The sequence below is a fragment of the Cyprinodon variegatus genome, unplaced genomic scaffold (genome assembly GCF_000732505.1).
Source record: "Cyprinodon variegatus isolate N-32 unplaced genomic scaffold, C_variegatus-1.0 Scaffold520, whole genome shotgun sequence".
NCBI classification, from domain to species: domain Eukaryota; kingdom Metazoa; phylum Chordata; class Actinopteri; order Cyprinodontiformes; family Cyprinodontidae; genus Cyprinodon; species Cyprinodon variegatus.
Window position 1 is genome coordinate 478,185 of NW_015150973.1, and position 15,998 is coordinate 494,182.

General features: G+C 37.7%; 1 protein-coding gene across 1 annotated transcript in view; it reads right to left on the reverse strand.

Annotated features, from left to right (window-relative positions):
• Positions 1-1,807: 1,807 nt before the first annotated feature.
• The window catches only part of foxn1 (forkhead box N1), a 19,968-nt gene continuing 5,777 nt past the window's right edge, over positions 1,808-15,998 (reverse strand). Inside the window, exons 2-9 of the mRNA XM_015390975.1 lie at positions 11,376-11,517; positions 7,102-7,407; positions 6,896-6,985; positions 6,653-6,783; positions 6,473-6,569; positions 3,114-3,321; positions 2,548-2,985; positions 1,808-2,166 (exon numbers count right to left, since the gene is read on the reverse strand). Of these exons, the coding sequence (XP_015246461.1) occupies positions 1,868-2,166; positions 2,548-2,985; positions 3,114-3,321; positions 6,473-6,569; positions 6,653-6,783; positions 6,896-6,985; positions 7,102-7,407; positions 11,376-11,498 (1,692 nt within the window). The 5' untranslated portion in view covers positions 11,499-11,517 and the 3' untranslated portion in view covers positions 1,808-1,867. The remainder of the gene's footprint in view (positions 2,167-2,547; positions 2,986-3,113; positions 3,322-6,472; positions 6,570-6,652; positions 6,784-6,895; positions 6,986-7,101; positions 7,408-11,375; positions 11,518-15,998) is intronic.

A 15,998-nucleotide genomic window follows, 5' to 3' on the forward strand; every position in this document is an offset into this window, starting at 1 on the left:
TGGCATCAAACACTCCCGGCAAAAATAGAAAATAGCTGATATAAAAAAAACTTTAAAAAGATTCTCATTATCCAATCCCACTAACTAAGCCTTATCAACCGCACAGCACTCTGGATGGAATGCTCACAACTAGTGTGTGTTATCTATGATGTTGTCATGAAACTTGAGTACATAAAAAATAATTTGAGTACAGCGCACTCAGTGGTGGACTAGGTAAATATGAATATTGCAATGGATGGGAAAAAACTGCATTCAGATTTACATGTGCCTGTACTGATGGCTTTCCCAGTAAATCATATTTGAGGAAATGTCTTGGCCTCGTATTGCATGTTGACCTCCTGACCTCTGTCTGATCAGGTTCAGCAGGAGGGATGATGAATTGATTTTCAGTCTCTGTCAATACGGAGAGGTTTATCCCATCAACCTCCACAGGTCTGGTCGAGACAGTTATGGTTTCACCCATGTTTTTCTCAGGTGCATCGTTTAGAGATTCCAAGATGGTTTCAGGTGAATAATTAGTCGGTGTCTGATTTTCATCCACAGTTGTTTCAGGGGCCTTCTCAGAAGTTTTACAAAGTTGTCTAAAGTGAGGAAGGTTACCTCAGGAGGGAACATCAAGTGGAAAATGAGAGAGTGTTTCAGCATCAATATTGGACTTCCCAGGCCGGTATTTAATGTTGAACTGAAAACTGGAGAGTTCACCGACCTACCCATGAGCAACTGCATTAGGCTTGGCTTTTCTTAAAATGTAGGTCAGTGGGTTGTTGTCTGTATATACCCTAAAGTGAGGGGCATAGTACAGGTAATCACGGAACTTCTCACACACAGCCCATTTCAAAGCAAGAAACTTCAGTTTCCCACTTTGTAGATGGTAATTACGTTCAGCTGGTGTAAGTGTCCCCATCACTCTCAGTTTCTCATTCTGGTGTTGGTACAAAGTGGCTCCCAACCCCTGGTATTATGCATCGTATGCAGAATAAATGGTTATACTAAAGTCTGGGTATGCCAGGACAGATGGATGTGTTAGGACACTATTTAGCTGTTCAAGAGCTTCCTGGTGTTTGATGGTCCAGCTCACCAGTGCTCTGGAAGATAGTAGGGGCTGTTTGGACTTCCTACTCGGGGCTGCAGTCTGAGTTGTACCTGATTTTTTCTGGAGCAGCTCATAGATTAGCAATCTGGGGAAAATCCTGAATATATAAAACCTATAAAAGCCTAAAAGTCCAGCCAGCCTCTTCACCTATCTGACTGTCATTGGTTGCCTGAACTTGATAAATTTGCCTTTTTTAAGTCTCAGTTTTACTCCATGAGGCTGGAGAGCATGTACAGTAGGACCTTGCAGAGTGCTTCAACGTGTGCCATAAACGACTTGGGATAGCACAGTACATCATCTGGATGTGGAATGCAGCACTCATCTCGAAGTGTTCCTAACTTTTCCCCCATACTCCATACTTTGAAATGCTGCAAGAGCATTCGAAAGCCCAAATGGGATTCAAACCCACTTATAGAGTCCCCACGGGGTGATAAAATCGATGAATAGGCGCGACTGCTCTGCAACAAAACCTTGGTAATTGGCTTTGCTTTGGTCTAGAATACTAAACCATGCATTTCCTCCATTGGTATAAGTCAAGTCCTTTATTCTGTGTAGTGGGTGTTGATCAGGCACCGTCTTTTTTTTAAGAACCAATAATCAATGCATAGCCACATGCTGCAGCCTTTTTTCAAACAGAAAATAAATCTAAAACACATATTCCATAAAAAGAATTCTCTTTTTTTTTTCTTTTTTTTTTTCAGTTTAACACTATGCTAAGGCTGAATAATATCATGTGAACCAAAGCTGCTTGCACCAATGAATGTGGAGTGCCATTTATATCAAGGAGACAGAAGTGGTACAGGAGGTCAGATATCCGGCCAAGCTCTCCAATCCTAAATAGCCATCAGGATACAGTCCATTCCAGCAGATTCCATCTGCATCTTCGTCCTCATATCCTGCTTTACAGCAAGGTCCAGCACTCCCCTCAAAACTTGGACTAAATGCAAGTGGGGCCTGATGACAGCTGGTATGTAGGTGGTGGTTCTGCAGGGGAAAGGAGGTGAAGGTGGTTGCTTTGGGACCATGTAAATCTGATACCAGGCTGTCCTTTCTTAGCTCCTCCCATAAGTTACCTGCAGTAAAAAGAAAAATCACAGGTTTGCTAGATGTAGACATCCATGCTTATTACTTACATAAGTGAATTCACATAAAGTACTGCTTAGTCATTTATAAGAAGATAGACTAACTATTATTAGTGCAAAGAAGACATAATCGACTTGAAAGTTATTTTAGCTCCCAGGTTAAACTGTTAAAACAACCAAATTAGTTTTTAGTTTGCCGTAAGCCATGTAAGGGTCACTGCAAACACAAACAAAGGTGCTCTGGTTTAAAGTTTCTGCCCAACATACAAAAACTGTATCTTGAACGCATTATTCCCAGAGAAAAGAATGAAGGAAGAACAGAAGAATCAGTTTGAGCTTTAGCCATTTTGCAAAATCTGAATGTACCCTTACCTTGTAGCTGGAGGTCTGTCAGACTGGGGTTAAGTGTGTCTATGTCATGACTGGTGTCTCCATCTTGAAGAGACTCCTGCATACCCCTCAGGCCAACTTTGTACTCTCCCAGCGGTCCAACACTGTGAGCAGGTGGCATCTTCCCAGCTATGGCGGAGTTCGTACATCCAGAGAGTGATGGGATACCAGCTGCAGGCGGCTGGTCGCAGGTTGAGTACAGGCCAAATGAGTTGCTGGGATGAATCATTGAGTACCCACTCACCGAGCTCACCAGTTCTTTTTGGGACAGATGAGGCTGAATGTTACTGTACTCTGACTGTTGAATAGGTCTGGCGGGGCTGTACAATGGGGCCACTCTTTTTGATGAGGCTGTGTTTGAGTAAGTTGGCAGAGATCTTATTTTGTCTGGCTTCTCTCCCAGCAGACGATCGAAATCTTCTGCAAAAAGGTTTTTCAAGTAAAGTATTAAATGAATAGTCTAAAAAGAATTTTAAAAACAAATCCCATAGGTGATTGGGTGTTTTAGTCATTGTTTGATGCTCACAATTTCATCTCTATAGACTCACCTGGCTTTGCCATACTCCTGCGGATAGTCTGGGGGTCTTTGCGACGCCATTTGTGCAACTCCTCCTGCATCTTCTCAACCTTGGCTGGATTCAGTGCCCAAAGGCAGCCTTTACGAGAAGTGTTCCCATTTTTGTTCTCAACCTTCTCAAAGCACTTGTTCAAGGAAAGGTTGTGCCTTACTGAGTTTTTCCAACCATCAGGGGCGGTCTGAACAGAGGCAAAAATCACAGAAAGACAGATTTGTTAAAAAAAACAATGATCTTATATTTCATGATTAGACTGGAGGCCTGGATCAATAAAATTCAATTGTACTCTCAGAAATGTGTGTATAATTTTCTCTAAACGTAAAAGACTGAATGTTCAACTTTAAGTCAGACTGGTTCTCAGTAAGTCTTGAAAAGGACTACTGCTGCTTTTTGTCAATAAAACTGTTCAGAACACTTGCAAAATGTTTTGGCTGAACCATTTTGGTAGAGGATTAGTGTATTCTGACATTGCTGATATTTGGTGATAATACAAACCATTTTTTTCAGAGGAACTGTATGTTTAAGGCTCTGGTCCCCTAAAGTAAAATTAGGGATTCCCATCTTAAAAGATAAATATAAAGTTTCATGTTCATGTTTTCATGCAGAGTAAATTAGCACTGCTGTAACTGTTGAGGATTAGAAAATGTCAGTGGCATAGTCCAGGGTTTACAGCATATACCCACTTTTCAATCAGAACTGGGTATACCCACTTCTAATTCCCCATGATCCGCACTATTAAGGTGAATCTCCCAGACAAATTTCCTATTTTTTCCAAGGAAGGTGAAGCCATCACCTGTGCTAATCTGCTTCTAATTGACTAGTACTCATTGCCTTTACTGGTTACATTGGTTAACTGTAGGCATGACAACCAGCGAGCTAATCGGAGGCAGTCAAGGGCGCTTTCTTGCTGGGATTAATATTGCTCACATATTAAATAACATTTAAAAGTTTACTTTAAATGGTTTGGCTTTAGGATTAGCAAAGAATCAGTAACATGAAGCGAGCTAGTCAAGCAACACTTTCATTTCCTAATTACAAATGTCCCTCATTAATTAACATTAGCAAGCATTGCAATGCCCACTCTGCCCCCCATCCACGTTGGACAAGATGCTGTCAGTGAATAACTAAGAGGCCTCTTTGCCCTTAGCAAAATATGTCGGTACAACTTTGGATGACTACATCTACTATGCTAGGTGGGCGTGGGCAATTTCTATTCATTGGACCTCGCAAATTATGTTAATAACATGTCAGGGCTCAACAGTGTTGGTTTAGGAAAATAAATCACTTTTGATGTGTTGCAAATGCATTTTATGCATAAAATGCATTTTATGTGAAATATTGTAATGTTACATATTGTCTTACTGAATAATTTGAATTATGAATTCCGATCATCATATGATATACGTCCATATATCTAATGAGTTACAATAAAATAGTCTTTATTAAAATTTTAAGAGTTTATCAACTTTTAAGTTTATCCGATTGGTTTTGATGCATTTGATTTTTGTTTTTAAATCTAAGCTGAAATATGAACAAGGATGTCAAAATCATATCTAAAAAATGTTATTAAGATAAATGTTTAAAAAATAATTGAAACACCATGTATGCTCCTGATTAAGTTATGTTTTTTCAAATAGCGGCCACACTAACTGTTACAAATCAGCTATACAAGGAGACAGTTTAAAAAGAAATTACTAACTGACTTGCTAAGTGAGAGAATAGGTGTCATCCATGAGGATGGACTCAAGAATAAGGAATATTTCACTCAAAATCAATAATTGTTTCTCACTAGTCTATGGACCAGCATTGAGTTATTTCATAATCCTTCTTCGCTGAGATCAAATAGCAGAAATTATTTCACTTTAAGTAAATAATACAAAGGAATTTTGGGGTAAATGCCATACAGTGGTCCTACATATCATTGTTTCTGGGCTGCATTAAAAAAAGGAGCGTGAGTATACCCCTTCCCCAGGGACCACAACACTACTGCAAAAGTTTATTTTGAAGCTTACTATCAAACTATTAGCTTTCACTTGTTAATGTAGGTACATTATTTTCTTCCCTAAAGGGAAACATTATATTTTGATTAATATATGCCAACATCTGCTTTGGCTCTTATTTGAAATTGCATGCTATAACAAGTATCTATTGAGAAGAACATAACAGACATACCTGGTGGGCTTTTTTTTATATATATATCTCTAGTCTTCCTTGAAGTTTAACTTTTTCCCCCTCTAATGTACTTTCTGACCCTGCAGCTCAGGTTTTAGCCACCTGTTTGGAAATCAACCATCAATGCACTAATTTTGATGGACAGAAAACTGTTTTATCAGATCATAGCCGATGGGCTTCAAAATCATATATAAAGTTCCCTTTTAAATATGTTTAAATATGTATTGTGGAAAAACGTTTGATTTCTTTCCAGATCCAAATGTCAACTGAAGTCTGAACCCACAAGGGCCTCTTTGATTTACATTAATTCAACAGGCTGCAGATTTATAACACACTTCCTCACATACACTTCCTTCACAAAATAGCTTGTTCTAAAGTTCAACTTTCATACCTGGGCAAAGAATGAGAGCAAAATGAGGGCAAATCATGTACAAACGTATCGTTCCACTTGAATTAATTTGGGTTATCACCTGTTGCTCTAAGTTACCAGTTACGTATGGGTACCAATTAAATAGGAGATTAACAACATCTTTGAGGCCAAGATTTACCCTTTAAATGACTCAAATACTTTTTACCCTTGCATAAAGTTTTAGAAGAAAAGAGATGACAGGCTTCTTTGTCTTTTCTGTTTAAAAAAAGAAAATAAATCTCTAATTTGTGCTTCAAGCTCTATTTCACTGCCATAAGAGAAAAATACAACATCTTGGTGCCTCCCTATATACTCCACATTTATGGTGAAATGATTATAAAAATTGTTATATCTTGAAATATTCATAAGAACACTGCATGTTTGTTGTCTGAACTTAATTTGCAAAGACCAACTACTTTTCCCTGTCAAGAAATGATAAAAAAAGGATCTAAAGAAACTCTGAAGTTTCTTTGTTTAACTGTGTAGATTAAATTGTTTAGTTAAATTGTAATTTAACTGAGATCACTTTACTAATCGCAGTTTCCAAGGCTCAGTCATAAATAACATGATCACACCAATAGGGAGAGGAAAGCATACTAAAATAGACACATTTCAGTATACCAGAAATAAAAAAAAGGTCAAATATCCATTAATAAAGACATCTGATCGAAGGCCAGAAAAATATATGTTAGATACTAGATACAATGTATGTTGTATCTAGTGGGTGTGTGACGTTCAGTGTGTGGAATACCTTAAAATAGGGGAAGTGTTCAGTCATGAAGCTGTAAATCTCGCTGACCGGCAGACTTCCGGTTTTGCTGTTCTTCAAAGCCATGAAAATCAAGATGCTACAGTAATTTAAAAAACAGGTACTAAGCTCATAATCATATTTGACATAACAAACAACCAGAAGGATGTAATGCAGTTTTACCTGTAGGAGTAAATGGGTTTGGGGAAGAGAGCTTCTGTAGAGCTCTCCTGATGGGGCTGAATGGAGAGACTCTGAGGAGTATACTTTGAGCTGTCGGGCTGATCGTCATCAGGATACAGTTTTGCTGAAACCTTTGGAGCAGAATCACAACAAAGGGGAAACTTATTCCATCACCTAATTTTGTGCAACGTTCTTTCTAAGTGTCCTTAAATTGTACCACGCAGCGTTGGAACAACAAGTTACCTGTTCCATGGGGGAGCTGTAGTATGCCTGACTGTGTGACAGAAAACTGTATGGTTCAACTGGTACAGCTGGTGGCTCCGAGTATAGACCCTGTAAGCATGCAAAAAAAAAAAAAAGGTACTAGTAAATGAAGAAGAAAAGGTTAGGCCTCTTGATGTAATGGGAAGATTTTGATCAATCTTTTGTTAAATGTGAGACTGAGCAACCTGAATGCTGCCACTGTATTTGCCCCAGATTGTTTGAGGGTCACCGCTGCATGAACAAGTGCCCGGACTGTTGACCTCCAGCAGGCTGCTAAAGGAAGACGTGTGTTGGAGGCAATCTGCAGCATCCACTGCTCCATCGCTGAACTGCCGACGGTACGGGTGGAAACGGCCAGAGGCAACTCCATCTGGTCTAGAACTTGAGCTAATGATCCCATCAGAACTGTGCCTCCTGTTCAGAGCGGTGGTACTCAAAGTGAGATTGTTGCTCTCTTGTTGCGGAAAACAGTTTTCTTTAACCAGTTGGACCTGTAGTGTCAAAGAAGAAATGCAAAACTTAACATACTTTGAGTTGCACCAACATCTCAGGGACTGCTCTCCACTGTTTTTCTAAGCCAAACAGCAAGAACAGTTCCAGGAAACCTTCTGGGAATTCCCTTAACACCACCTGGGCATTTTCTTCTCTATATGCACATACCTCTGAGAGGACAAGTTCAGCATACCTCAATAAATCATTATACTCTCTCCACAAGACAAAACGTCAGTTTGAAAAGTCAGGTAGAAAAGGTGAGAATGATGAGAAGCTAACAGATAGTTAGAGGAAAGAATTATATAAGGAACAATATAGCCCTCTCCATGAAGTTCCTAAAGATTGTGGCGTTCTACATGATGCATTTTATACTAGGCATTTCACAAATTGTCGGATATTTATGTGATATATCTTTTTATAATAGTTGTTATTTTAGAAACTGTTGTTACTTTACAACTGTCACTACATACCTACATAGCTGGAAGCAGGCAGCCATTGGTTGAGTTTTGCACAACACGTACAACCACTATCAGTTATATGTTGTCAAGAAAATGCAATTAAAAAGCAGTTAAGTTCTAGAAATTTTTAATTAAACATTTAACCTCCAGTAATCTAGTACAACAAAAGCATGCTATATGTATACCACCTTCAACTAAATAATTTTCTCCTAATGACAGAAGAACAAATATCAGATAGCAACCAGCAGCGTCTGGTTACGTCCGACATGGTCTAATATGTAAGGAGTCTTTAGCCAAAGGGTAACCACTGTGCTTCACCTTTCATTACGATAAGCGGAATCTGAAAAGTGCTGGAAGTGAGGCAGGAGGTAGGAAAAGGATGCTGGACGTTTCCTGTCATAGTTCCTTTAGCATGGGGAGATTGCCTGGGTTCCTTACAGGAATTCCACTGTCCTTTGCATGATATGACTTACAATACTAACACATTCACCAACAAAGACATTAATAATAATGTCCAGAGATATGAATACCTGCACAACTACTATTTAGATTTGGATTATTGCTTCACTTATATTGTGTATGACACATTAAAATGTTTGCACATTAATTTGTTTTGCCTTGTGTGATGGAGAGCTTCAGCTACTTCATGCATTTGTGTAACTTGCATTGTATTGTAGTTCTTTTTCAGAACTGTAGTCCCAGATTTCACAAGCATTCATCTGTATTTCCATCACACAATGATGTGAGAGTCAAACCCAGAGTCCCCCTCCTAAAATTGCCTAATCTGGAAAGACCTTCATGTTACCCTCCTTATGTAAGCCTTCCTTCTCCGGCCCCCACCTTCTACATTGCTTGGATATTTTTTGTTTATGGACTCTAGCTCTCCTTCCAAGGTCCTCTCACCCCAACATATGAGCATGGATTTGCTTTTTTGTTTATTTTTTTTTTTTTTGAACTTCAACAGTATGTGGTATCTGCTTTGAGCAGTGATGCCAGAAACTGGGATGTTTGGGTTATTTCGGGGGTTAGATTCTAGTTATGATTTTTGCTGTCCTTTGTTTCCTTAGAATCTATTTTAATTAGATCATCCTCATTTCTGCTTTACTTTAGTTCAGTCTTGTCATAGTTTTTATTGTCAATTTATCTTTCTGTCTATTTGCTCCACCCACCCTTATCCCTTGATGCCATTCACTCTCTCTCCTCAGTTTACTGTCTATCCCTGCTCTTTTATGGTTCTTGCTTGTTCATCTCTGGCTCCCTGCATTTCCTGTGATTATATAAAGTTTTGCTCATCATTTGTATTTAACATTCAAAGACCACTCACTGCCTCTCTGCATTTGCTTCTCTACACTACTACTACATCCTGCCATACTATGTGTGTAACAGATTTATTCTGATAGAGGGCATCAGATTAGCTTTCTGCTGCTGTTGCTATGCTCTACAAGTGCAGCAGCTATATTGGATGTGAGAGTTGGAATTACAATGGAACCTTTAACAATTGGCATCAGATTTCACAGGGAATTCTGGTTTACTAAATTTGATATTCCAACTTTACCATCATGCTTTAAATTGCCAAGTTCATTATCACGTTCTTTTTCTTTTTTTTTAGATCCCTGTCCACAAGCAGAGAAAAAAAGTGTGTGTGTGTTGTTGATTTAGAATATACTGAGATACGTGCAGAAGCACAAAACAAGTTTGATACGCAATTAAGTATATTTAAGATGTCTAACATTTGGTGTTTTATTGTGTAATGATAACAATGACATAAGCAGTGTGTGCTGCAGTAATGGTGTCTGTTTCCATGACACAAAGGCATATTAGGTCACTCATGTATATGAGGAGTGAATGAGAGCTAATATCTGTGTCATAAAGGAGTGTCCTATTTCTAAGGGGAATATTTTAACCATGACCTAAATGAAGTGCCAACAGATGTGGTAGGTGCTGAAGGGTGGGTGGCAGTGTTATGAGCACCATGGGTGTGCCCCTCCTTCTACACATCCATTTACCTTGGTAGAGCACACCAACCATCTCCACTGATAAAAAACAAGATTGATGGTTCTTTCATAACAGTATTTTTCAATAGTTAAAAACAGAGACAAAGTCATAGAAAATAACAATGTCTTTTTTGTTCATTGTAATCTACAGGTAAAATGTCTTTAAAATAAGAAATTGAATAAATCAATTTAAATCAATTTTGACTGCATAGCGACAGATACATCTATAAATTAAACCACATAAATAGGCAAAATATAAGAAATTGAAATGAAAAATCTGATTTTGCTTTTAGACTCTCTGCTTTCATTTAAATTTGATCAGTTTAACATTTTGAACCAGAGAAATTAACCAGAACTTTGACATAGCCCATTGATTTTAGTCAAATCAGAAAATTAGATTCACGTTCCAACTTTAACATCATTAGCTAATGATGCAGAAGTAACAATATTTTCTTATATGGCTTATATTGTACAGAATAGAGCTGTGTCACCACTTCTTTTGACTGGATGGGTCAAAAGAACTCACAGAAACAGATACAGTAAGTGTTTAAAAAAAATAAATACGACCATGGTAACAGTAAACGTACCGTCTGAACTCCTTTACTTAAGTAAAATAAAAAGTACAGGCTCTTTACTGTACTTAAGTAAAAAAGTTAATTTAGGGGTTTGCCTTAAACGATAAAAAATGAACTATAAAAACTATTCAAATAAACATAGATTAATGTTTCTCTTTTGCCCTCTGTGCTGGTAGAAAAATTATAAATATCGAGTCTAGTTTTGTTTGAAAAAATAGTTTGAGACTGTATTATAAATCGAACTGAAAGGAGGTCCTATAAAAACAGCTTAATACTTTAATAGTCAGAAGTTGCAAACAGCATTAAAAAAAACTAAAGTAGAACTTGAAACATAATCAACAACTAATTAAGTGGGAATGTATGGGGAATGTCTTGCATCTCAGAATCTGATGTATCATCCGCATTGTTTTCCAGCCCGTCTATCTATGTTACTATCAGTATTTTTCTGTAGATAAAATATTCTCCAAATGAACTGATTCTGTTCGCACTCTTGATTTTCCTCAGTTTTGTTGCAGGTGAAATATCAAGCCATTATCAATAGAAATAAAAGTAACCAGGTTTGAGGAAATCAGCAGCAGAAAGGACAGATATTTGCATTAAATGTAGTAAAAGAAAAAAGTCCTCAGAAAAATAGATGTTAGTAAAAGTATTTTCATTTGACACCCGAACTATTAAATGGATATCCTGTGAAATGCATAAGACACATTATCTTTTTTTTCTAATTGGCTCCGCCGTCCATATGCAAAAATTACTCATTATTTTAAGTGCTGCCAACCAATGGCAGCATGAGAGAATGTATAAGCAAAAACTGTTTTTTATTTTTTTTTATTTTACATTAGAGACAGGCCAGATTTGTCTGAACACAGAGTCAGCTATAACTTTTTTGCACAACAATTTTTTCACAACTGAAGATGTTATAGAAGAGAACTCAGCTTCAAACCTGAGAGTTTGCCATTTGCTGGCAGGTTGTCCTAAATGGCTCGCAGGTGTGTAGATCGACCTGAGTGGTTGATCCCTGAGACCTGATGCTGTGGTGGAAGGAGAACTTTGGGGAGTTGGACATTCTGCAGCTAAAGATGCTTCTGTGAAGACAAAATAAGATAAAAGTTAAAGTTGGACTTTTATTATTGCTCCGCATCTTTTTGCTGTTGTTTGTTTGAATGAATTTTACAGGAAAACAACTGGTAATGTCGTACTGTGAAAAATGAAATCCCCCGTTTAAAATTTGTTCTCTTTTTGTGTTTTTCTCACGCTTGAAAGTAATATCATCATCAAAAAAATTTCAAAAAGTAATACAAACTAACCAGGCACACTGGGAAAAGTAATTATCTAAAAAAACTAACAATTGGTTGTACCACCCTTGTTAGAAACAAAAACCCAACATCAGTTTTTTATCATTCTTAACTTGCTGTGGAGGATTTTGCAGAATGGATTTAAATGTACCCTATAAACAGCCCATTTAAGATCATGCCACAACACCTGTACTGGAAAGAAAGAAGTCCCTATGATTGGACTGGGAGAGCTTTTTTTGTCATTCAGAATCAAACCTGGTGATATGTAAACAAAGGTTCTTTAAGCTTAATGTCAGATGCTCACAATTCTCCATAACGTTCTTCATTTTAGGAAAAAATCTTCTTTGTGAAATTATAAATTGTGTCTTCTTTATCAGCTTGTTCAGCTTCTTTAAGTCATTTGCTCTGATGCTGTTACCCAAGTAGCTGATGGCAGAAGAGATCACACACTCTACAAACTCATAGAAGACATGCGGCATCTTGCTGGAAGCACTGAAGGACCGATGTTTCCTTAATACGTTCAGTCTGCTCTGTCCCTTCTTGAAGACAGCTTCACAGTTGTTGCTCCAGTTCAGTCTGTAGTCCAGGTGAACATCGAGGTATTTATACTTATCCACCACCTCCACTTCTTTTCCTGTGAATTTGACTTTTTCCTGTTTCTTCTGAAATATACAGTCATCTTGTTTGTTTTGATCACATTTAGAATAAGATTGTTATTTCCACACCATTTCACAAAGCGATCCACCAGCTCCCTGTACTCAGCTTGTCCATCTCTAATGCACCCAGTGATTCCAGTGCATTAAAACAATTAAGCCTGACTTGCTTTGTGAGGTATTACAGAAAATTCAGGTTGAGGGATCAACAATTGCATTCAGGTTGACACCATCAGGACATGGTGACTGATTGTGAATCGCTCTCAGTAGTTGCCTCTTCATTTGACTCGTTGAGACACACAGGTAGATACATTTCAGGTGTGAGAGGGAAGCTTCGGGTCAGAGGAGGGAAGGATGTCTGTTTGACTGTGGGCAGCAGAAAGGGATGCTGCTGAGCTTGTTCCTAAATTGAACCTATTGAATAATGTGTTCAGTTCAATATCTCTGTCCAGACTTTCATCTGCCTGATCCTCATTCTGCTTAAAGTCTTCAATCTTCTTCATCCCTTACTATGGGGGAAGTTGCCCAGTTAAGGCAGTGAAACACAGCCAGACCCTCATTCTACCACTAACATGTTATTTTGTAGGAATGGTATCCCTTTTCTGAAATACTGGATTGGTTTTATATCAAATATAACAGTTTGTGTTTCAAAAAGTTGTTCTTATGCTATCTCAGCAATACACACAGTATTTTCCCAAAGGGTTTTAGGAAAAATACAGATGTTTTCTTGCATATGTCTGAAGGTTCTTTGTACAGTGCACTTTATGGCTTGATCTTCAAAAAAGGTTTGCATATATAAAACCATGTGTAATCTTGTTAGTACTCACAAAGCTGATTTTCCTACAAGGTGCAAATTCTATTTGTAAAATGAGCAGTAAAGAGGGTGCCAGAGGTTTTTGCATGTATGGCCTTTTGGATATTAAGATCATGTGATCTTCATGACCAAACCGTGCAAAAAAAATGGGAGGAGGAAATGCAAATATAACAAATGAACACTGTCAAAGCAGTTCAGAAAAGTTGAAATATGTGAAGAGGACAGTTTTTAAATCTAGATTCAGCCTGTTCGAAAGTCAGATAAAAATGTTGTGGTTATTTTGGTCACAAAGGAGGACTGGGTTTCCACTCAAGCAAGATCAACTGTCACAAGTTTGTGGATTCACAAACACCCCTGAAAATACTTCTTGCCAGAGTCGGCGGATGCATTAGCCTCAAATACAGAGATGTTTTGAATCAATGAAATGCTGTAACATGTATGATGTCACCAGTAGCTGAAGAAAAGTAAACAATAGCTGCACCGGTGGATGTAGATTCTGCTATTCAGTCCATTTTATTTGCAATACTCTTAATTTTTTCTTGAAAAACTTGCAAAAGGACACTATTTTTATCTTTGTGGACAGAAAATATGTTTGCACGTTCCCCCCTACCGGATTTGGCAAGAGTTTGATTCATCAGTTAACTAGTTGTAAAGCAAATCAACAAGCTGAAGAAGGATCCTATTGTTAGAATTGTGTCTCCTTCAATTGCTCTCATGAAAAGCTTGGCATTACTTCGGCAAAAAATGGCAACTCTCTGGCGACTATGTTGAGTTATAGTTTTTTCTATTATGATTCTTATCACTTTTACCCTCAACTCTATTGCTTGGAACTTCATCCTTCTTTTAAACTGCCTTTTCAACTTTTATCAAGAGAGCATGCAATAGGAGTAAATTGCCGAAACTGCTTTTGCGATTTTTATTTATTTATTTATTCATTCAGTGCTCCTTGTTTATCTTTGAAGCTCAGGGTCTTCTAGAGTAATTTTGGTAGCTAGGCAGCTTCAAGGAAGGTTCACTACTATCTGGTAATGTCTTCTTTAGGATAGTGAATCTCATCTCTCTGGGGGATTTGCTACATTTTCCAGTGTTCAAGATTTTGTTTCTCATGCATTTTTTTCTTCTTACTGCACTTCAAAGTGTCAAACAGGTTTTATTTTAGTAATTCCTAATTCTACAGGTTTAGTAATCAGGCTGGTGTTATGCTTGTGCAATCTCACTCAGCCTTTTCTTCAAAAATATGTTTAATCAAAGTATATAATGATTTAGCAAGGGCAGCAAATACCCTTTTCACTGTATTATTTACTAATATTACATCTAAGCACTTTGCAGAAAGTGACTGCGGTGTTTTCAAAAGGTCAAGGAGTTTACTTCTTCCTGAGATCATTTCTCCTGAGTCGTTAATCTGTTGTAAATCAGATACAAACCTGCGTTCAACATGACCACAGAAGTGGCTAAGCTCATTTCCAGAGACAATACATCAAACAGTTGACACACATGTGTCAGCGATTCAGAGGGCGAAGAGGTGTCATATGATCCTAACAGAAAAGATCGACACGTGGGCCCCTATTCCAGTAAAGGAAACCTTAAACCAGTCCCAGACCAAGCTCATTAAAACTGCCAGCAAACCATGATGGCTGTTTGGTCATGTAAAGCTGCACAGTGCTGATGCAGACAAAGTGGACTAATGTATTGAGAGGAAAGTAGCAAATAGCAGCTCCCACTGTTTGACTCAATGGAGGCTTAAGTGTCGAGGAGAAAGTTGATCGACAGTCTCTTTCATCGCCTTGGCAACAAATCCTCTCATCTGTTTGACAGATAGCCGCCACCAGCCGGAACCAATATGCTTGCTGATCTGGGGAACTTGGTAATATGCTTATATGTTCCAGAAAAATTAAGAACATGTTACTCATTAATGTGAATGGAAACAATATCATAATTTTTCAAACATGCAAATGAAGGATGACTGCTGGAGCAGCATGTTTCCTGTCATGATATGAGGTAAAGGCAGGCCATTGCCAGAAGTTAAAAAATATTCAGAACAATAAAAACTTTGCACCCTCTACATGTAATCTGATGAGGTGCTAGGAAAGGTGAATAGGTGCACTCATTTACCTGCCAAAACTCTAGGTGGATGTGAATTTTTTGTAGCTTTTCGCTAATTTAGATGTTGTAAACACATTTACTAAGTATACACAAAGCATCACTTTCAGAATACAGAATACATAGACTTCCAACACTTTAGTTTAAACTGACTGTATTTAATCAAATTTTTTGATTTTCATTCACCTGTCTCACCTGATAGCCAATAAATCTGTGAAACAGAACCATTGTGGCAACACATTAATGACAAATGAGTCCTATGAGTTGCCCCCAGGGACATAAGTCAGAATGAACTTGCATATACACATATTAAATTAAACTCTTCCATATAATATACTGAAAAACGTGCATAAACACTAGTGAAAAGCTCACACATAAACTAGTGAAAACATTTACCTCTCATATAACCTACTCAAAAGCTCTCATACAAAGTAGTGAGAATTGTTCATATAAACTGGTGAAAAACTTAACCTTTCATACACACTACTAGAAAGCTTTCATAAACACTACTAGAAAGCTTTCAGACACACTACTAGAAAGCTTTCAGACACACTACTAGAAAGCTTTCATTCAGACTACTAAAAAGCTGTCATACGCACTACTAGAAAGCTTTCACACTACTAGAAAGCTTTCATAAACACTACTAAAAAGCTTTTAATTCAGACTACTAAAAAGCTTTCATACACACTACTAGAAAGCTTTCA